The sequence below is a fragment of the Mytilus galloprovincialis genome, chromosome 9 (genome assembly GCF_965363235.1).
Source record: "Mytilus galloprovincialis chromosome 9, xbMytGall1.hap1.1, whole genome shotgun sequence".
In the NCBI taxonomy this organism is placed as follows: Eukaryota; Metazoa; Mollusca; class Bivalvia; order Mytilida; family Mytilidae; genus Mytilus; species Mytilus galloprovincialis.
The window spans coordinates 27,346,914-27,371,575 of NC_134846.1; the positions used below are offsets into that span (position 1 = coordinate 27,346,914).

Here is a 24,662-nt window from a genome sequence, read left to right on the forward strand (position 1 = left end):
GATACTTTGAAGTGTCTCAGTTAGTCTTATTCTCTGGGTACATAAATGTACGGCTTGGTCTTTAGCTTGTGTACATCAATAAAAATAGAAAAAACATGTTTTCTTTTATTTAAATAACAATAAGCTGTCAAACAATTATCCCTCAATAAGTTATATTGAAGCCATAAATCATTCAGTGATTACACATCATTACAGGTTTGTTACCTTTGATGAGTTGTCCTTAGCTTGTCTTTATCAATAGAACTAATGATGCATAACAATGTACATAAAGGTGATCAGGTAACAAGGTCAAATATGTAAGCGTGTACGGAACATCCTATTTAATCACCCTTTATTGATATTATTTTAAAAGATGAGCATTCAGTTTAACAAAGTTATCTGATATTTAAAAGTTATTATTCAAATAAGTATATTTATAAATGAATAAGTATGATATCAGATATGTATTATTTATTTAACACTGTACATCGAGTTAAATACTCAGGTACTCTAAAGGGAAAAATTAATTGAAATATATAGTAAAGAATAGCTTCGCTTGGGTATACCAAGCTGACTTGTCCTATGAATAAGAGGGGCGTTCTCTATTCTTGTTTTCATATTAAAAAAATGTATTTACAATTGAAATCATAAAGAATAATATCAAAAAATGACAATCTCCAACTCTTATAAAGACTTTGTCTGAAATTGAACTTTATAAATCTGCCGTCATGGGCAAACGTGTACAAAGAAAAATGTTATCACTGTTCTGTAGATTTTACATGGTTTAAAACAATATCCTTCATTGGGCCTCCTCAATGTTATCTATAAATACCGCATCAGTTGGAAAAGTCACGTGGTCAGGTAATCAATACACAAAAAGAAAAGTATCACGTGTATCAAGTTGTACTACAATTAAAGCCAGTTGTCATCAACAGTTTCAAATAAGATGGCCTTAATTAGCAAAGTGTAAAGTACTCACAGAGAGAAGAAAGATTATTTAAACAAAAACAAAAACATGAGAAAAGTCAGGTACTGAAGCTGACTGATGCAATGATGGTTCCTGTATTACGATAAACACAGAAAAATGACACAATACCGAGGATAAGATTTTTTCAATTTTTAGAATGAAGAAAACAAAACAGGTTTTAATAATTTTATTGCATATAACACTTCTAATTACTTAGACACATATATCTTATGCATCCTCTAAGTTACATTTAAGTATCCAGCTGATCATTGACCGTCAAAAATATTTCTTTGTAAAATGTCCGGCTGTCGTCAGGAAATTTTGGAAGCCTTGGTATAAAGCTAAGCTTTAATACAACTGTCACATAAACTTAGCATTAACCAAGTCCAAGATAACTTAACAAAGACCAATGAACCTTGAAAATGAGGTCAAGGTCAGATGAACCATGCCAGGCAGACATGTACAGCTAACAATGCTTCTATACAACATATATAGTTGACCTATTACTTATAGTTTAAGAAAAATAGACCAAAACACAAAAACTTAACACTGTGCAATGAACCGTGAAAATGAGGTCACGGTCAAATAAAACCTGCGCGACTGACATAAAGATCATAAAATATTTCCATACACCAAATATAGATGACCTATGGCATATATAGTATTAGATAAAAAGACCAAAACTCAAAAACTTAACTTCGACCACTGAACCATGAAAATGAGGTCAAGGTCACATGACATCTGCCCGCTAGATAGGTACACCTTACAATCATTCCATACAACAAATATAGTAGACCTATTGCATATAGTATGAGAAAAACAGACCAAAACACAAAAATTTAACTATAACCACTGAACCATGAAAATGAGGTCAAGGTCAGATGACACCTGCCAGTTGGACATGTACACCTTACAGTCCTTCCATACACCGAATATACTAGCCCTATTGCTTGTAGTATCTGAGATATGGACTTGACCACCAAAACTTAACCTTGTTCACTGATCCATGAAATGAGGTCAAGGTCAAGTGAAAACTGTCTGACAGACATGAGGACCTTTCAAGGTACGCACATATCAAATATAGTTATCCTATTACTTATAATAAGAGAGAATTCAACATTACAAAAAATCTGAACTTTTTTTTCAAGTGGTCACTGAACCATGAAAATGAGGTCAAGGACATTGGACATGTGACTGACGGAAACTTCGTAACATGAGGCATCTATATACAAAGTATGAAGCATCAAGGTCTTCCACCTTCTAAAATATAAAGCTTTTAAGAAGTTAGCTAACACCGCCGCCGCCCCGGTAGCCTCCGCCGTAGCCGCCACCACCGGATCACTATCCCTATGTTGAGCTTTCTGTAACAAAAGTTGCAGGCTCGACAAAAACCAAGAACAATGCTTATTTGGGCCCTTTTTTGGTCCCTAATTCCTAAACTGTTAGGACCAAAACTCCTACAATCGATCCCAACCTTCCTTTTGTGGTCACAAACCTTGTGTCAAAGTTTCATAGATTTCTATATACTTAAACTAAAGTTATAGTGCGAAAATCAAGAAAATGCTTATTTGGGCCCTTTTTGGCCCCTAATTCCAAAATTTCTGGGACCAATAATTCTAAAATCAATCCCAACCTTCCTTTTGTGGTCATAAACCTTGTGTTTAAATTTCATTGATTTATATTTGTTTAGGACCACTACAGCCACCAGCATATAGAAAATGTAGTACTTCTTTCTTGCATTCTATTACTTTTCTCCTACACAGACAAAAGTTAATGCCTCGTTCACAGGTACAGTGAATTCGAATTGAATTTGAATGGAATGTGAATCGAATTCGCCAATGGTGTTCACACAGTCTTCTTTTTTAATTCGAATTATCCAATTCGCATTAGAAATACGCTTTTGTTAATACATATTAAAAGTTAACATCGTTTGGATAGTTTAGCGAACTTGAAGCGCATTGTAATTCAAATTAGAATTGATGTTTGGACGTAAAACGTTTTGAATGCAAATGCCAATCGAATTCGAATTACATGTGAACTCAGCATAATATCATGTGGCTTAATTCAGCATATTCTTTTACCTGTGTTAATGTGCATGTGTGATCTTCCCCACAGGAAACAAACACTGTTCTCTGCTGTCGTAAAGATTTACACTGGGTTGGATGATTACGATCTGCAAATATTCAGACTGATAGATAATCAAAGTTCAGTCAACATTTAAGTGTTCATAGAAATGCCTTGATTAAGCTGATATGTTGATATGCATGCATTATGTTGTTTTTGTTTGTAGAAGTGTGTAATATTCCAATTTCAAACATGGAAACTACCTGCAATGATGCAGATTTATTTTTTTCTACTTTTTTAATTCAATAAATGTAGGAAATTAAAGATGATCAGAAAAGTTTTCTTCATATCTATTGTTTCTTTGTTTGAGGTCACATATTTTCTCCCTTTTTTCTGAGCTATATATCTATGATATACCTGTGTGTTCTTTAGGATAACTTTTTATCTCACCTCCTATACATTTCTAGGAATATGATTGGTTAAAACTGTCCGCGTGGAGACTGTGTATATTCCATATTAGGTTAGTAGGGAGTCAGGGCTTATTTCAATACACTGTTAGTAGTGGAGTTACGACTTTGGCACTATTTGATTATTCAAATGCATTGAAAGTTAAGTTTAGTATTGTTATATCAAGGTTGTTGATATTAAATTGTTATTGTTGACATTAGTTTTGTTGTGCAGACCAATGAAAGTAGGATCTTAAAATTGAACACTTGAACGCTTTAAAATAAAAATAAGAAGATATGGTATGATTTCAAATGAGACAACTCTATTCTAATTTCAACAAATAAAGATAGTCGGTAAGATAAATTCATTACATAGTTTGCTAGTGACCTTATACCATGTATACAGGGTCAGTAAATTCCATATGGTCGCTCTCACCCCATATGGAATTTACTGACCCGTATATATGGTATTAGGTCACTAACACACTATGTTCAAGCATGATAATCTCAGCATGAAATTCAGGTCTCCATTTTAATCTTAATTCAAACTAAAATCCCACAATTCAAACATGCTTATATTAAATGTATACGCAAAATCAAAATTGTGAATAGTCTGGTTTGTCAAAAATATTTCTGACCAATTTTTTTATTATTTTTTTTTACTGTCTTACCATTTTCATCATTCACACCAAGCTGTCCAAAGCTGAAAAAATATATTCAACATTTCACAGATTTTAAACAAATTATGTAAACTCACTTTTTTTTTAACTAGAACATGAGTGCACATATGAAATGTCTCACCTTTTATACTAACCATTGATTTTATGTTGATACATGTAGTCCTTTATATAAAGCTTTACTCCTTGTATCACATTAACTCAACATGATCCCATAAAATGAGGTCAAGGTCAGAGAAATTCATGTACACCTTACAATCATTCAATACACCAAATATAGTTGACCTATTGCTTATACTTTCTAAGAAACAAACTTAACATTTACCAATTAACCATGAAAATGAGGTGAAAGTCAGATGAACCATGCTAAGACAGACATGTACAACTTACAATCAATTTATGCATTAAATATAGTTGACCTACTGTTTTAGTATCTAAGAAACAAATTAGACATGAAAACTTAGCATTGACTAATGAACCACCAAAATAAGGTCAGACAGACATATACACCTTACAAATATAGCTGACCTATTGCTTAAAGTTTAAGAAAAACAGACTAGAACTCAAAACTTAAACACAGAGCAACAAACCCTGAAATTGAGGTCATGGTCATATAAAATCTGCTCGACTGACATGTACATCATAAAATATTTCCATACACCAAATAAAGTTGACCTATAGCTATTGCATATAGTTTTAGAAAATTAAAAAAAATTTAAAACTTATTTTTGACCACTAAACCATGAAAAAAGAGGTCAAGGTCAGATGACAACTTCCAGTTGGACATGTACACCTTACAATCATTCCATACACCAAATATAGTTGAGCTATTTCATACAGTATAAGAAAAAACAAACTTAAACACAAAAAAATAACTATAACCTCTGAACCATGAAAATGAGGTCAAGATCAGATGACACCTGCTAGTTGGACATGTACACCTTACAGTCCTTCCATACACCAAATACACTAGACCTATTGCTTATAGCATCTGATATATGAACTTGACCACCAAAACTTAACCTTGCTTGTTAATCCATGAAATGAGGTCAAGGTCTGGTGAAAACTATCTCACGGGCATGAGAACCTTGCACAGCTTTCTGTGACAAAATTCGCAGGCTTGACATAAACTGGCATACCAGCAAGTGCCCTGTTTGTAGTGTGAGGCAAACAAGCAAATAATTTATATTGATGAATACAAAGCAATGCAACAAATAGAACAGCCAAATTTTTCCAAAACAAATAGTATGCATATCTACATATTTTGCAAAATTATTTTCCACAGCCTAAAGAATAAAACTTTTTTAATATTTGAAAATAGGTTATTTTGCATTTCTTTTTACTGACATTAATTTTATTGACCATCCAAGACTTGACAAGTTTATGTTATCATAATCAGAGAAACCAAAGGTATGAAGGTTTGATTTGCTAGTAATAGCTGGAAACAAAATGTTTGTCATACAGAGAATTTGTACAATAGTAGAATACCAATTTTTTCAGAAATTTGAGAAACTGTATAGATCTGCATTCTTTGAAAAAGTTATTATTTCAAATTTCCACAAAGAAATAGAATTTACAGATTTTCTACATAAATTAGTCTCACCTCTTAGAAATTACCAACAAGAAAGTAAATGTTTTTGTATAAAATTTGATTTACACTGACATTTACACTTAACTTTTCAAAGAAATACTTCTTTAGTTAATTTGTTTGTTCCCTAACCATAGAAACAATGTTATGTTATTATGGTATTTTACTGTTTTACAAGCTCTGCTAAATTTTGCTTCAAAAAATGTTCCTGTATTTTGAAGTAGCTCCCAATTTATAACACCATTTGATTGAATTCAGGAAATAAAGTTGCTTCAACCTTTGCTGTCAGATAAAACAACGGGAACACTTGTTAAATCATTGAATGAGTTCTATGTATTTTATGTGTAGATTCTGCAATTTTCAACACTTGTTGCATATTTTATTCATGGAAACATTTAAAAAAAAAGTGAAACTGCGAGCTACTGCTCACTGATGATACCCCCGCCACAAGTGGATAATTTTAATAGTGTAAAAATATGCAAGTGTTCAGTAAACAGGAAGTTGTTGAGTGATAAATCTGAAAACGCATCACACTGTATAGCAGACTTATATAAACCCTGAAACCAAATTTCAGAAATCCTTGTATTGTAGATCCTGAGAAAAATGGGACAAAAAATATTCATGGGACAGATGGACTGACAGACGGACAGACAGACAGACAGACTGTTAGACAGACTGTCAGATGGATGGATGGACAGACAGAGTTAAAACAGTATACCCTCCTTTTTTAAAGTGGGGGTATAATTTTAAAGCCGGGGTATAATAAAGTCACAATATTATACATTTATTTCCCGTGCCTAAGGGAGATAAGAAGATTTGTTCACCCAAGAATATTTAAGGAGGTCTGTGCCCGAGGGAAATATGATTTTTCGATAGTTTAAAATCTTCATATCTCTGAAGCCATGGGAAATGAATGTTTTATTCCACTAGCTATGCTTTGTTTATAACCTGAACATAAAATAATAGTTTGCATACATTTGTTTTTTTTATCCGCTTTACATGGCATACACATTGATAAACAGTACAGATCAAAAGTTAATTATTAGTCTTTTTGCTTTATCGTCTGAATAAATTTGAACACGCTTATGATTTTTCCTATTGCTCTTTAACAAAAAAAGTTTAAAACGTTATATACATTAAAGTCGCGTTACGTGGCACAATGTAGTCCCGATATTTCAGAGGGGAATATGAAGATTTGTTCAATCACACATGGGAAAGTGTCAACCAATCAAATATTGATTAAACTATCAATATGTATAAGCAGTGGAATAATAATATTTATAACTATGGTTCTCCACCATGATAGTTTTTTTAGAACTTTAGCAGTACATGGATTTCAATATTTCCATCTACTAATAGATATGACATAGGAATCACATGAATAAAATACTTAGTCAGCGTAACATATCAGTGGGCAATTATCACTGTTTTCATTCAATGTGTTTTATGTCGACTCATATTTCAGTTGAGTACTATCTTCTTTACACTATATATGATCCTGACATATTTCATACTTTATACTGACCTATTTCTTCCCCATCCAAACAAAGCACCAGACATAGACAAAATGAAACAATGATTTCCCCCAGCTATAATCTGTGATACTGGTATCCCTCGTATACTAAGCAAGGGTTGGGGTATATCCATGTGTTGTGAAGAACTACCTGTTCCCAACTGACCATAATTATTTGCTCCCCAAGAAAAAACAATACCATCTAAAAAAAAAGATAGAGATATGGTTTCAAAAAGGTTTCAAATATACATACATAATTATAATGATTCATGTTATGAATAAATTAAACCAAAGATAACTGATAATGAAAGACTTTCCCATGATTTCTTGTAAAATCTTTACAGTAGTGTTTTTCCAACAAACCTTCTGAAGGACAAAATATGCAGTTAATGTACTCGATATAACTCCAAAGGTACCAACAGACAACGGTAACACTTAATACTTGCTCCACTGAATGTGGGGATAAAAAATAGGAAGCAACTAGTAAGTAGATAGTAAAGCACTTTCATTGCCGTTCTTTATCCATATAGTGTACAGACCTCGCCTTTATAATAAAGTTAAATTTTTTATATTTTTCTGTAATTCTTCCAAGAAAACATTGTAAAATTAAAAACCAATTGTTCAGAGAACAATTGAAGGTCTTTCCACAAGTTAATATCTATTTTGATATTAAAATATTAAAAATCAGTCTAAAATGTCAGTTCATATCATCGACATATGGCTTTATGATGTATAGATATGAATTTAAAGCAAAGGTCAAAATCTAGAACGTCAAATTAACCTATGACCTTGACCTCATTTTCAAGGTCACAAACTGAGGATCTCAAATCAAAAGACACTAGGTCTCTAATATGTATGGTTAATAAATTATATCACTTTACACATAATATTAGATATGATAGGGGCAAAAACTCCCAATCATTGTCTTCGCACCCTTTCAACTAAAATTATTAAGTTACGACATGTCGCAACTAACAATTTAGTCAAAATAATTTGTCGATATCTTATACGATTTCTGGAAATTAGTGGAAATAAGCCCAATTCAAAAATTAGAATATGACCTTGACCTTTGACCTTGACCTAATTTTCATTTTTTTGGACCAAGGACCTCAAATCAAAAGATCCTAGGTCTCTATCACTTATGGTGTTCCAGTTTAAAATACATTTCAAAATTTCAAATACAAAAGGGGAAATAACTCTCATATGGAGCGTTCATATTGCTTCGGTCGAAATTGCACAAATCATGTGAAGGATATAACGAGCAATTTTATAAAATAAATTTATCAATCTTTTACGGTTGCGAAGGAGTTGTGGACACAAGGAAAACAGTGTTTGGGGAGATAACTCCTACAAAGAAAAGTATTCGGTTACGCAGGGTAAATTTCAAAAGCGCATAAACTGTTCGATATCATATACCAAATATCTAAGCGACATATTGCAATACAAATGTTTATCGCAAGAACAAAAATTGGCGGAGAAAAAATAAAAAATAATTAGAAGAAAAACAATAGGTCTTTCCACAGAAAAGTGGAAAGACCTAATAAGTCATCACAATTAAGTTGGATAAGCCCTTTATGATACTGTTCTCTTAGATATTCTATGCATGTTTACTGTAGCATTACTGATTGTTCCCAGACCAAACATTTTAAAAATCATTCTCTTCAATTAGAACAATGAAAAGTTTTACAAAAAATGTCCTTGCATTGTGCATGTACAATTACTGTAGTGTAGTTAAATTTCTTACTATCATCAAACAAGCGTGGCTTCATTTAAGATGTAAAAATAAGCTTGCTCACTTCAACTCAATATTATCAAGCTGTGGCCAAATATTTAATCAATCCCTTTTTAAAAAGCCAAGAAAACTTTTAACTTAATTCTCCTTTTAAAATGAGTGTTGTAAAACTTTGATGTATATTTTATTTGTACAGACGGACAGTCTAACAAACTGAGTCCATTGCAGGTAAAAACCAGATGCTCCGCAGGGCGCAGCTTTATACGACCGCAGAGGTTGAACCCCGAACGGTTGGGGCAAGTATGGACACAACATTTAAGCTGGATTCAGCTCTAAATTTGGATTGTGATTAAATAGTTGACACAGCATTGGTTTCGGACACAGAATGAATGTGGTTCCATTAACTTAAAATATTTTTTTTGCCTTTGAGCAATTCACTATGCTGTTGAATATTAATCCTCTCAAAAAAATGTTTGAAGAAATTTTCTTTTTATTTATGAAATTTGAAATGAAAAAAAATTTAACTCCCCCTCCCATTTTTTTTTCACAGCCCCCTTTCCCTTTTTCCAAAACTGATCTCAATTCAAATTTCTAATGGAGTTTGCAAAAATAACTACTCATTTAAATACATCATAAAATATTAAAATGTAACAAAAGGTGCTTGTAAAAGATTGTTTTAGAATAAGTAGTAAAAGTGCATATACATTGTTTATTGTATAAAACAATGATTTAAGTTGATTCAACTACTATTCTGGACAAAGAAAGATAACTCTAATCAATTGAAAATTTCTTGCTATTTCACAATATTGTGCTATTAGATATTTCTTGCTATTGCGCAATTCTGTGCAATTGAAAATATTTGCTATTGCACAATACTGTGCAATTGAAGATTTCTTGCTATAGCACAATATTGTGCAATTAGATATTTCTTACTATTGCGCAATACTGTGCAATTGAAAATATTTGCTATGGCACAATACTGTGCAATTGAAGATTTCTTGCTATTGCACAATACTGTGCAATTGAAAATTTCTTGCTATTGCGCAATACTGTGCAATTGAAGATTTCTTGCTATTGCTGAATACTGTGCAATTGAAAATTTCTTGCTATTGCACAATACTTAATATAATAATTTTGGATCCTGTTTTGAACCAACTTGAAAACTGGGCCCATAATCAAAAATCTAAGTACATGTTTAGATTCAGCATATCAAAAAAGCCCAAGAATTCAATTTTTGTTAAAATCAAACTTAGTTTAATTTTGGACCCTTTGGACTTTAATGTAGACCAATTTGAAAACGGGACTAAAAATTAAAGAAACTACATACACAGTTAGATTTGGCATAATTTAATCAATTATTCAAATTTTGATGAAATCAAACAAAGTTTAATTTTGGACCCCCATTTGGACCAACTTGAAAACTGGGCCAATAATCAAAAATCTAAGTACATTTTTAGATTCAGCATGTCAAAGAACCCCAAGGATTCAATTTTTGTTAAAATCTAAGTTTAATTTTGGACCCTTTGGACCTTAATGTAGCTAGACCAATTTGAAAACGGGACAAAAAATTAAGAATCTACATACACAGTTAGATTCGGCATATCAAAGAACCCCAATTATTCAATTTTTGATGAAATCAAACAAAGTTCAATTTTGGACCCTTTTGGCCCCTTAATTCCTAAACTGTTCAGCCCTCAACTCCCAAAATCAAACCCAACCTTCCTTTAGTGATCACAAACCTTGTGTTTAAATTTAATTGATTTCTATTCACTTATACTAAAGTTATTGTGCGAAAACCAAGAATAATACTTATTTGGGCCCTTTTTGGCCCCTAATTCCTAAACTGTTTGTGCTAAAACTCCCAAAATCAATCCAAACCTTCCTTTTGTGGTCATAAACCTTGTGTCAAAATTTTATAGATTTATTTACTTAAACTAAAGTTATAGTGCAAAAACCAAGAAAATGCTTATTTGGGCCCTTTTTGGCCCCTAATTCCTAAAATGTTGGGACCAAAACTCCCAAAATCAATCCCAACCTTCCTTTTGTGGTCATAAACCTTATGTTAAAATTTCATAGATTTCTATTCACTTTTACTAAAGTTAGAGTGCAAAAACTAAACGACGCAGACGACGACGCCAACGTGATACCAAAATACGACCAAAAAATTTTCAATTTTTGCGGTCGTATAAAAATATGGAATTACTATGATTAAAACAATGTTCTTGTACTTAAATTTTATAATCTAACTAAACTTCCTCATCCAAAAAATGGAGAGTTGTCTCATTGGCACTCATACCACATCTTCCTACATCAATTTACCTATTACAGTCCAATGTCCAAAATATAAGTTCAATTTTAAATTATCATATCAAAGAACCCCAAGAATTCATTTTTTTTTAAATACTCATTTCTGTTTGAAGGGAAATAACTCAACTTCATTTAATAACATCAACCAGTGACGACTTAATTCTCTAAAATAAGTTATGAAGAAATTAAACAAAAGATTAATTTAGATGGACTTTAATGTGATATTATCTAATTAATAATGAAAATAAATACAGGTTTACATTCATCATTTCAAAGAACCCTATATATATATCATGTATATACAGTTTGTATTCAATTTATGTGGAAAGTCACTTCATCATAAAAATATAAAAATATAGCATTCTGATTCAGAAAATTAGTTTAGACAAGAGTGAAAACGCTGAAATGTCTCGCCTTCTATACTAATCATTGATATTATGTTGATAGTCCTAAGTATAAAGCTAAGCTTTATTACAATACAACTGTCACATAAACTTAACATTAACCAAGATAACTAAACAAAGACCAATGAACCTTGAAAATGAAGTCAAGGTCAGATGAACCATGCCAGGCAGACATGTACAACTAACAATGCTTCTATACAACATATATAGTTGACCCATTACTTATAGTTTAAGAAAAATAGACCAAAACACAAAAACTTAACACTGTGCAATGAACTGTGAAAATGAGGTCAAGGTCAAATAAAACCTGGGCGACTGACATACAGGTCATAAAATATTTCTATACACCAAATATAGTTGACCTATGGCATATAGTATTAGATAAAAAGACCAAAACTCAAAAACTTAACTTTGACCACTGAACCATGAAAATGAGGTCAAGGTCACATGACATCTGCCCGCTAGACATGTACACCTTACAATCATTCCATACAACAAATATAGTAGACCTATTGCATATAGTATGAGAAAAACAGACCAAAACACAAAAATTTAACTATAACCACTGAACCATGAAAATGAGATCAAGGTCAGATGACACCTGCCAGTTGGACATGTACCCCTTACAGTCCTTCCATACACCGAATAAACTAGCCCTATTGCTTATAGTATCTGAGATATGGACTTGACCACCAAAACTTAACCTTGTTCACTGATCCATGAAATGAGGTCGAGGTCAAGTGAAAACTGTCTGACAGACACAAGGACCTTGCAAGGTACGCACACATCAAATATAGTTATCCTATTACTTATAATAAGAGAGAATTCAACATTACAAAAAATTTGAACTTTTTTTCCAAGTGGTCACTGAACCATGAAAATGAGGTCAAGGACATTGGACATGTGACTGACGGAAACTTCGTAACATGAAGCATCTATATACAAAGTATGAAGCATCCAGGTCTTCCACCTATATAAATATAAAGCTTTTAAGAAGTGAGCTTACGCCGCCGCTGCCGTAGCCGCTGCCGCCAGATCACTATCCCTGTCGAGCTTTCTGCAACAAAAGTTGCAGGGCCGACAAAAAACCAACAAATCTACCACAACATTCTTCAAACAATATATTAATTTACCCAAGGATTTGTATAGTAAAATCTTGATTTACCAAATAAAAGATAAAAAAAACAAAAATTTTATTGATTATTTATATCCTTGTTTTCAAAATTTCAATAGGGAACATACTTTATATAATTGTGTCAAATTGGTTTATTGATACAATTATATGATTATTTATAGAGTACAATGTCTTTCAAAAATGAATAAAAATCATCTGTAATTATCTTCAACAATGAACTGTAAATTTCTAACTATACACATAGCTTTTAATCATCAAGACTTACGAAACAGAACATTTTCAAATAAATTTGTCTCTCCAATTGTAATTGTGAGATAAGACATTAAAGTCATATGAAACCTCAAATTAAAAAAAAATGATGCATACGTTTTTTATAACAAAATGGATACTTTTCATTATTAAACTTATGTACATATACTTTTTTCTGAAGAAAAGTCTTTAATTTGTCCACTTATAGAAGAAGTTTACTTTTTTTAAATTGCTTGCTTCCAGGAAGCAATTTGCCGATATATTTTCCATATGCATAGCAGGGGCGGATGCAGGAATTTTCGAAAGGGGGGGTGCTAACCCAGGGCAAAGGGGGGGGGTGCAAAACATATGTCCCGATACAAATGCATTGATCGGCAAAAATAAAGGGGGGGTGCGCACCCCCGGAACCCCCCCCTGGATCCGCCACTGCATAGTGACCATAGAGTGAACCCTCTCGTTAAAATCCAATGATCGCAAAATGCATGGATCTGTCATTCAAATAAACAATTATCTTGGATTGAATTAATAAACAGAATAAACTAATTGTTATGTTAACACTGTAGCTAAGTATATGTCACATTTAATCAGGCCAAGTTATCCGTCTTATTAACAAAGGAGATTTGATATGATTGCCAATTTCACGGCTACATGTACCTATCATAGTTCTCTTTAGGCCATAATCATTGTGACGTATGGTAAAAATTCTCTGTTGTCATATTCTGACTTTTATACAAACCAAGTGATGAAGATAAACGGTGCTTCTATTTCCAAAGGTTTTGAAGAAACTGCTATGGAACACAATAAAAATCAGAAGATGTAGTATAACAGTGGCGGATCCAGAAATTTTCATAAGAGGGGGCCCACGGACTGACCTAAGGGGGGCCCGCTCCAGACACGCTTCAGTGATTCCCTTTATAAGCCCCCCTGCCCCCCCTAAATCCGCCTCTGCATAATTGTAATCAGACAACTCTCCATTAAGAGACCATGCAATGTAAAAGTTTATAGTAATAGGTACAGCCTTCAATAAAGAACTAAACCACTCTGCATATCATATTTGATTTTGCAAAAACCAAGAGCATGCTTATTTCTTATTTGTAGATTTTGTCACTATCAATTATATACGTGCATGTACTAATGTATTCATGTGGTGTCCGTCCTTGATTTGAAATCCTCCCCCCTCCCCCCAAAAAAAAAAATATAAATGGACAAGATCCATGGTCATGATGGTCATGCCAGTTGGGAGTTAAGAATATATAAGGATGAGAAATGAGGATCTAATCATTTATTATTTTCGACCGCTAACAATTTTTGGGAATGTATAATTGTATGATGTCATCATTGTTGTTGTCTGAAGACACATTGGTTTCCGGACAATAACTTAAGTTTAAATTAATGGATTTCTATGAAATTTTGTTATAAGGTTCACATGGTTCAATACCCCAAAAGGAAGGTTTGGATAAATTTGGGGATGATGGTCCTTGGAACACAACAGATTGTCTTGAGGTGCTGCACCCTTTCCTAATATCAAAAGATTTTGTAAAAGGGCAAACAGATCATGCTCCCGACACAAAATTGTAAACAAAAGTCATCTTTTTACTTTGAGGTCAAAGGTCAAAGTACAGCAAAAATTGTATTGTAGGTATCTGTGGCATTGACTTATGATCTAATTGCCAATTCAATGAGAATTGTCTTGCATCTTCCAACTAAGTACTTCCATGGTGAAAATTTGTACAAAAAAGGCATACAGGAAATGAATAGTGTACATTTTATGGTTGCTATGCCTATGGCAACCAAAGGAACAAAGTGGCGACAAGACTACAACTTTTTTTCTTTAATTTTTTTCATCAAAAACTATCACTAAAACATAATAAATACAATAAAGATGCAAAAGTTTATGGTATTTTGCAACTTAATCCATGTAATACCATGTTGGGTTGCCAAAGCATAATTTTCTCAATATTACAATTTTCCTTATTTTTTGCATTTTTTTACTGAGTAAAAAAGTAAAAAAGATACCAAAAATTGTACTTTCATTATTTTTTTAAAACAACTTAGTACTAGACTTCCATATCTGTAGTTAAGTCATAAGTGTTGTTTTCCTCTGGTGATGGATAATTGAAAACGGTCAAAAAACGGCTCTTCTCAAATTTTCTCAATTTTCCCTATTTTAACATTTTTTCTTGAAAAAAATCAAAAAGATACCAAAAATTTTATTTTCATTATTTTTTACACCAACATAGTTCTAAACTTCCATATAGGTAGTTTAGTCATAAGGGCTGTTATTCTCCAATGATGGATCATTGAAAACGATTAGAAACTGGCATTTTTCAATTTTCTCAATTTTCATTATTTTAGCATTTTTTTACCTTATTTTTTGAAAAAAATCAAAAAGATACCAAACATTTTATTTTCATTATTTTTTACACCAACATAGTACTAGACTTCCATATAGGTATTTTATTCATAATTGCTGTTTTTCTCCTGTGATTGATCATTGAAAACGGTTACAAACTAGCTTTTCCCCCATACATTTCAATGAAAATTCGCAGTTTGAGCGCTTATATTGAATTTCATAAAAAAAAAAGTTAAATTCACAAAAAATTAAAAAAAAATTATATATTCCCGGTCAGTATGTTATACTGAAAGGGTAAACTATATTTTTGACCAAATTATTTTTTTTTAGTTGAACAGTCCTGCCTGGTGCTCTCTGACATTGCCTCTTAAACACATGCTCAATAATCATGCTTTTTGTTGATTGTTTACTATGAGGTGAAAATCGGTAAACTTCAGAGTCAAAACACGGCATTTAATGAGTTGCCATATTTGTTAAATCATAACAGACAGAGAGAGAAAAAAAATTGAAGATTATACAATATATTTACGTGAAAAATGATAAAATCATGCACAGAAGACTAAGTATGATATATGCATGCATTGGTTCAAGAATTGGATAAACATTATTTTTCACCAGTCACTCGTTTTATATGACTTTAACCATGTTGTAATCAAATTTCATGTATATAATTAACCATTTCTGAACAAAGAGAAATAACTCAATCACATTATAAATACCACTTTTGGAAATTAATAAGGGTGACAACTCAAAATATAGATGAGCTAAAATTGTGAAAATTGAACTTATAGTCGCAAGACACAACATATCTAAATTTTAAAAAAAATTGTCAAAGGCTTTTTATGTAATGGAACAGTCACTGTTTGGCAGTCGCCCGCCGTACATCCCCAAATCAATAAATGGTTTTTACTTCACAAATACTGTTAAAAAAGTAAATTTCTTCTAAAAAAAAAAGGTTTATAATAAAAAAACCAAGCCATTTAGTTATAAATTTCAACTCCCTCAGGCAAAGTTGGCTTAAGATGAATTTGGTTATTTATTTTAGGTATTTTTGACATATAGCTCTTCAACGATTTTCGGTACTTATACATCTTCGGATTTAAAATGTTTGGCTTTGAGCGTTCCTGATGATGGTAAATTCAGAAAAGCGCTTCGGACGCAATAAATTATTAAACGTGTTGTTTTCCATTTTTTATATGCATTAATTTTTTTAAAATTCAAAGTTTCATATGACTTTAGTTGACCATCCAACACTCAAAACAAGTTCAAGGAAACAAAAGGTATGAAAGGTTTAATTTGTCGGTTCTAACTTGAAACAAAATTTTTGTCATACTGAGAATTTGTATGATACTAGAATATCAATTTTTCAGAAATTTGAGAAACTGTACAGATCATGCATTCTTTGAAAATTATTTCAAAGGGAAGTATATATTTACATACATTATATGTTTTACCAACATCTATGCAAAATGATAACACTTTTAGTAAAACTGTTACAAAAAATTAAGAGCTAATGAGTAAATGAAGTCAAATTATGACCAAGCTGCCTTTTTTATCAACTTTTAGTGACCAGATCTACTAGACTTACCATTACTTAAGGCTAGAGAATGATTGTTGCCAGAACAAATCTGTATGATATGATATGTAACCAATGTCTTTATTACTCTGAAAAATATAATTACAATAAATTTCTTAAACACAAGAATTGAGGAGAGGTAACAAAATAAAACACATTATTAACAAAATATTACTTTTCCATGCAAAGCATTGTAGAATGAAATATTATTATAGTAACTGATTATGATTATGCTGAAATTGTTTGAGAAAAGAGCTATACAACAAGTATTACATACAGATATACTGCCTAAATTTACCCAAAGGAATCTACCTCACATAAAACAAATAATTACAGTGTTTATATATCCCAACTCGTTCCCTATCATAAATAACGTTTGATAACTTTGCATGTTACTTGTTTAGTAAGAATTATGCAAAAATTACTGGTTACCTGTGTGATAGATGTTTTAGAAAATTATAGACATTTCAACTCATTAAACATCCATACGAGGTTATCTTTAATTTATCAATCTAAAATAATATCATTGGTAGAATAATTTCATTCAAAATCAGACAAAACTTATCTACATAGGTCTTGTCAAAACTTACACTGTAATTTAATAGGTGCCATGTTTGTTTATTTTGATCACATTGATGTTATGACTTAAAGTTTCTCCTTAATCTAGCTATGTACTAGGGTATTATAGAATAGCAATTATGTGTCATATTTAATTGCAATACAAACAATGAAATTAAATTGAATTATTTGAATGGGCAAAACTAATGTTGAACATCATCTACATTTGAAAATGGTCATAATTTTTTTAATAACTTCAAAATTTTATCAAAACAAACATGTCTCCACTTTCTCAAAACAAAACAAAATTTTGACTCTATGCTTCTTTTTCTTTGAGCTAATCGTTCTGAACTTTTTTGCCCCACTGTCAAATTTCTCTATTTAAATTAAGTTTTCAAATTACATTTGGTAATAGACAAAACTAGCATTTTACACCATTGTTCTATTTTCAGTCATGAAAACCAACTTGGTTGGCAGGCTGGGTCATCATTTTTAAACTAGAAACCTCAATTATAGTTGTGACCAAATTTGGTTAAATTTGGCCCAGTAGTTTCAGAGGAGAAGATTTTTGTAAAAGTTAACAACGACGGACGACGGATGCCAAGTGATGAGAAAAGCTCACTTGGCCCTTTGGGCCAGGTCAGCTAAAAACTGTAAAATTTCCTTAAAATTACTAATTTAGGGGCAGCGATCCAACAAGGGGTTGTCTGATTTGTCTGAAAATTTCAGGTCAGATAGATCTTAACCTAATGAACATTTTTACCATATGGCTCAACATTTTCAATTAATTCTCCATAGGTGGTAATGGTAACGTTTTCCTCCGTTGCTCAGTCCATATTGTTTACTTAAACATGTATGACGGCTCATATCGAAGCTGATACATTTATACATGTCTGGTTAAATTTTCGGGGTGGCAAGTGAGAGTACTTTTTTTGCAAATTGCTGGACCCCGAAAGATGGTGAAAAATGTCACTCTCCTCATGAAATAATCCCAAAATTCTGATCATAAAATTCAATAAAAAAATTGTCCTTTCTTAAATTTATTTCAGGTCAAATCTACATATTTCTTTTCTCATCACATCAGCTCTATAAAACAGTTCTTATTGTTCATATATATTCATTTTTAAAATCACAGCATCCACAATTGTATGTGGGACGAATATTTTTTTTAATTGCGTCATCTGAATTCCTCATCTCAAGGTCCACTAGGGATCCTGACCCAATAAAATTTGGGTCAAGATCTTTAATTGTTTTTACATCGGTGGTAATGGTAACGTTTTTTTCCTGTAGCTCAGTCCATATCGTAAACTTAGTGCCCCTACTCCTTATCCATACTACTTACTTAGGTTGCTTAGCCTGGTTTTCATCTACTTTCCCTCTTCCTAACTGACCACAACTGTTATCACCCCAGCTAAATACTTCACCAGCTTCAGTCAATGCCAAACTGTGTTGTGATCCTGCTACTACACTCATCACTTTTTGATTATTCAAAGATGATACTTTTCCTGAAATAAATAAATGAAGTGTAAATCTATTATCAGTATTATCAAAACCTCCATGTGGATGTGTTTGTGAAGAAGGGAAAATGCAACTTTTTTTCCAAGGTCAAATGTTACCTAATGAAAATAGATAATGAGGTATAAACTGGTTATATGATTTCAATTAATATTCAATTGATAATTTCTTGCTTGTATGAAATACACTGTGCTGTTGTGCCATACTTAGTAAATCTGTTTTCAGACTATATATATACAAAGAATTAGCAAAATAAATTGTGACCTCCAATTTTTCTAATATAAAACATTTAAAGAAATTTTCTTTTTAACTTCTGAAATTCTTAAAAATTGCCTGCCCCCACCCCATAAACCTTTTTTTTTCTTCAGAGAATCAAAATACTTATACAAAAATTATTGTCTTAAAAGCAAACCTGGTACACCCCAGGGCGCAGCTTTATACGACCGCAGAGGTCGAACCCAGAACAGTTGGGGCAAGTATGGACACAAAATTCAAGCTCAGAATTTGGATTGTGATAAAATTTTTGACATAATATGATTTTTCCGACACAAAACAAATGTCAAGATCTTACAAATCTATTGCGCAATATTGTGCAATTAAAGATTTCTTCTTTAAACTTTTCAAAAATTTGGAATTTGAGAAATTTGGAGAAAAAAAACATAAACTACTACCACCCCCCTTTTTTGCAATTAGTCCAAAACCTGACATTGCTCTATACATAATTTACAAGTAGTGTAAGGGAGGAAAATCCGAACATACCCAACATTGTATGTTGAATGTTTTTGAATTACATTGTACCTCCCTTACACTGCTTTAATAGTCTTAATTGTCCATTGACCAGTAAAACCTAGTTTTCCCCTATTTTTGCCCCTAATTTCCAAAACAATTAGAGCCATAACCCCCAAAAGTCAATACTAACCATCCCTCCATGGTATGAAAACTTGTGGTATAATTTCAGAGAGATTCATACACTTCAACACAAGTTATTTTTTGAAACTACAAAAAATGCTTATTTTGGACCCCTTTTTGGCCCCTAATTCCTAAACTTTTGGAACCATAACCCCCAAAATCAATCCAGCCTTCCTTAAGTGGTATTGAACCTTCTGGTAAAAATTTATAGAGATCCATTTTCTAAAACTAAAGTTATTGTCCAGACACTAAATGTATCTTCGGACGACGACGCAGACAACGACGAAGACGCAGACAACATGACAGCATTATACGAGGCAAAAAAATTTTTGGGGTCGTATAAAAAGTGCTGGTTTTGGGTACCTTTTGTGGTATTGAAACATTTTGATAAAATTTCATAGAGATCCTTACACTAAAACTAAAGTTATTGTTTGAAACCAAATGTTTTCAGAAGAAGACAACAGTGTGATAGCAGAATTTGACCCAAAACTTGTTTTGCAGTCGTATAAAAACCTGCAAAGAGCTGAATCATGAAAATGAGGTTAAGCACAACAGACATATGACTAACAGAAACTTCTTATTATAAGGCACATGTATAGATGGTATGAAGCCTTCATATCACCTACCTTTAGAAATATTAAGATTAACACAAATAGTTTACGCAACTGGCCACATTGCAAGATTAAAATACCTATGTCTAACATTTTGTGACTTTCATTGCAGGCAAGACAAGCAATTTTCTACCTCAGGAGTAGATTACCTTAGCTGTATTTGACAAAACTTTTAGGAATTTTGATCCTCAATGCTCTTCAACTTCTTATTTGTAGATCTTACTTTGCTGAACATTATTGCTGTTTACAGTTTATCTCTATGTATAATAATAATCAAGATAATAACCCAAAACTGCAACACTTCCTTAAAATTTCTAATTTCTAACGGCTAAAAATTTCAGGGCGGATAGATCTCAATCTGATAAACATTTTTACCCATAGTCAGATTTAATGTAAATGCTTTAGTTTCAGAGATATATGCCAAAATCTGCATTTTGCCCCTATGTTTTATTTTAAGTCATGTGAGCCATCTTGGTTGGCAGACAAGTTCATCAGCACATTTTTAAAACTAGATACCCTTATGTTGAGTTTGGTCTAATTTGCCTCAGTTGTTTCAGGAAAAGATTTTTGTAAAGATAACAAAATTTACAAAATTTGTTAAAAATTTACTATAAACTCCTATGTTTAAGGGGTCAATTGACCATTGTGGTCATGTTGACTTATTTGTAGATCTTACTTTGCTGAACATTATTGCTGTTTACAGTTTATCTCTATTTATAAAAATATTCAAGATAATAACCAAAAACTGAAAAATTACCAATTCAGGGGCAGCAACCCAACAGCAGATTGGCTGATTTGTCAGAAAATGTCAGGTCAGATAGATCTTCACCTGATAAAACAAATTTACCTTAATCAGATTTGCTGTAAATAGTTTGGTTTCAGAGATATAAGCCAAAATCTACATTTTATTTTAAGCCATGGCAGCCATCTTGGTTGGCCCGGTCATGGGACACATTTTGTAAATACCTCAATGATGCTTACAGCCAAGTTTGGTTAAATTTGGCCCAGTAGTTTCAGAAGAGAAGATTTTTGTAAAAGTAAACAGACAACAACAGACGCCTAGAGATGAGAAAGGCTAACTTGGTCAAGTGGGCCAGGTAAGCTAAAAAGGAGGTCAAGGTCAAATGAAACCAATAAAAAATGTCTGGATCTGCCCTTGATTCAAATGACAAAAAAAAAAAAAATATCTTTTTAAGCAGTTGCTATACGTATACCATGAAAATGAGACCAAGCATATCACTAACAGAAACTTGTTAATATATTAAAGCATCTGTATACTAGGTATGGAGCCTCTTGATTGTCTAACTTCTAAAAAATCTTTACTGCAAACAATTAGTGAACATCTTTGCCAGATAATAATCCCTATGTTTCATGTGTCAAGCGAGATAGTGAATCACTGAAATTGTGGTGATATTTAGAGAATAATGACATTTTTGTTTCTGATACTGCTGTACATATCAGTCATACTGTCAAGTGAGCCTGCCAAGTCCAGCTGAAATTCAATCTTGTGAAATTATATAAAATAGTAAATAAATCTATTTTCACATAAACTAATTGTTGCAATCATGGAACTAGTTGTTCAAGTTTTGTGAATTAACTACATCACATGCATTTCATTGATAAATTGATGCGGATGGACATAAAAAATATGATGACCTATAAATTGACTAACAATTTCAGTGTTGCATCCTGTCCTTGCTCTTAAAATATATTAGGCATTAGGATCAATGGCAAAATGTACAAATTGCAGGTAATTTTGTAATAAATTTGCCTTTATAAATAAGCTTTTATACATTTTACCATCCATTAATACTGTATACATTTTTAAGTGAACAAGTCTGATAAACAATGCAAACAATTATTTATGTTTTTCATGGTGTAAAGTAAAGTGAATTACCAAGTTTGTTTGCACTATCATGTCCAATTTGACCATAGTCATTACAACCACAAGCATAACATGACCCATTAGAAGTAACTATAAGAGTATGGCCTTCACTACAACTGATTTCAACAATGTCTTTGACCTCTTGGTCAAAGTTCAGCTTCACTTCCTTTGGTGACAAGATGGGTTCATCATTTTCTGTAAAAAGTTGGCCATGGTCAGCACTTCCCCAACAAAATGCTGATATCATATTTTCTGTGTCAAAACTACCCTTCTCTAGTCATTTCCTATATATAATATAAAGAATTACATGAATTGCATTCAAATTCATTTTATGCAAGACACATACATTTTGTTTTATGCAAAACACATCAATTTCATTTTATGTTAGATACATCAATTGGATTACATGTTAGATACATCAATTGGATAACATGTTACTTTAAACATATTTTATTTTAAAAAAATCATGTACATGACATACACATATAAATACAGTGATACAATATTACAAAGGGATTCGGAAACAAGGTTTCCCTTATATTAATCCGTCTCCCTGTAGAAAAAAGATAAAGGGAAATAACTGCAAATAAAAAAGTTGATTTTTTTTTGTCAGATCTTTCCTATATATATATGTACCAGCGGCAGTGTGTTTACAGGACTTTGTCAAGACTGTCTCACCCAATTACAATCCTAATCATTCACGAAGGAAGCTATAAGCCAAAACGCTTCGAATCTACCAAAAATTGTTGCACTTGTTTAAACATGAGTAGATTTTCCTCTTGATTGAGGTTATTGCAGCCAAATAGAAGTGTTTCTATATTGTATGAGAACGGAATTTTTTCTATCGTACGTTTTCGGACAAGGGAGTAATTATTACACTCGAGAAGAAAATGCTTACTCACTGCTCTCGATTCTACCACAGGTACAGTTTTTACTTTCTACAAGATTTCTCTTAAATAAATGTTCGTTCAGATTACTACAATCCAACCGAAGTCTGGCATGAAGTATTTGTCCTTTCCTGTCTCCATAAAAATAATAATTTGGTATTTTACTTACATTTTGATTAAGGTAACGTTTAAGTGTAAATTTAGATGGACTTAGTCTGATATCGTCCGGAATAGCATTCCAGGATCGAATAACTGAGGGAAGAAAAGATTTCTGGTAAAATGCAGTTCTACACTTTATATGTTGCGTGTCATTCGTTCGTCTTGTGTCATAATTATGAATATTAAACAATTGTTGAGGGATAATATCGCTTAAATAATCAGGGGTTTTGTTATGAAACATTTCATGAAATTTTATAATTTTGTGTTTTTTACGTCTTTCTGATAATAACTCCCATCCTGTTTCGTCGTATAATTTATTTATGGATGATAACTTAGTACCCCCAGTTACTATCCTAGCCGCTTCAAGTTGCATGTTTTCTAGTTTATCACTTAAATAGTCTGGAATGTTGTCCCAAATGATATCTGTATATTCAAATAAGGGTCGGATAAAACTTAAATATAAAGTTTGTAAATACTTTCTTTTCAATTTGAATTTCAAGGCACGAAATAAATTTAATCTAGGTGTTATCTTTTCAATTATTTTATTGACATGAGAATGCCATGAACCATCCTCATGAAAAATTAAACCAAGGTGTTTATGGCTTTCTACTTCTGAAATCATATCATCATTCATATAAAGAGGTGGATGATGGGGTTTTACTGATTTCTTGGAAATTGTCATAGCTTCAGTCTTTTTTGCATTAAAATGTACTAGCCATTGGACTGATCAATTGTTGATAGTCTCTATATCAGAATTAAATTTACTCGCTGCTGCATATTCATCTTCAACTACTATGAAAAGGGAAGTATCGTCAGCATATAGTTTTATACATGTATTACAGTCTATGTCGTTTACAATGTCATTTATATATACTAAAACAAGAATGTGTCCAAAGTACACGGATGCCCCACTCACACTATCATTTTCCATGTTCAATGGACCATGAAATTGGATAAAAAATATAATTAGGCATTAAAATTAGAAAGATAATATCATAGGGAACATGTGTACTAAGTTTCAAGTTGATTGGACTTCAACTTCATCAAAAACTACCTTGACCAAAAACTTTAACCTGAAACATGCACTTTCATTTTCTATGTTCAGTGGACCGTGAAATTGGGGTCAAAAGTTTAATTTGGCTTTAAAA

The 24,662-nt window shown here is 32.1% G+C and overlaps 1 protein-coding gene across 4 annotated transcripts in view; it reads right to left on the minus strand.

Annotated features, from left to right (window-relative positions):
- LOC143044717 (putative E3 ubiquitin-protein ligase HERC4) overlaps positions 1-24,662 on the minus strand; it is a 279,500-nt gene that overhangs the window by 247,516 nt on the left and 7,322 nt on the right. For all 4 annotated transcript variants that reach the window (XM_076216809.1, XM_076216805.1, XM_076216806.1 and 1 more), the window contains exons 2-7: positions 22,481-22,752; positions 18,891-19,053; positions 17,003-17,079; positions 7,247-7,436; positions 4,128-4,159; positions 3,028-3,119 (exon numbers count right to left, since the gene is read on the minus strand). In XM_076216809.1, coding sequence (XP_076072924.1) covers positions 3,028-3,119; positions 4,128-4,159; positions 7,247-7,436; positions 17,003-17,079; positions 18,891-19,053; positions 22,481-22,715 — 789 coding nt within the window. In that variant the 5' untranslated portion in view covers positions 22,716-22,752. The remainder of the gene's footprint in view (positions 1-3,027; positions 3,120-4,127; positions 4,160-7,246; positions 7,437-17,002; positions 17,080-18,890; positions 19,054-22,480; positions 22,753-24,662) is intronic.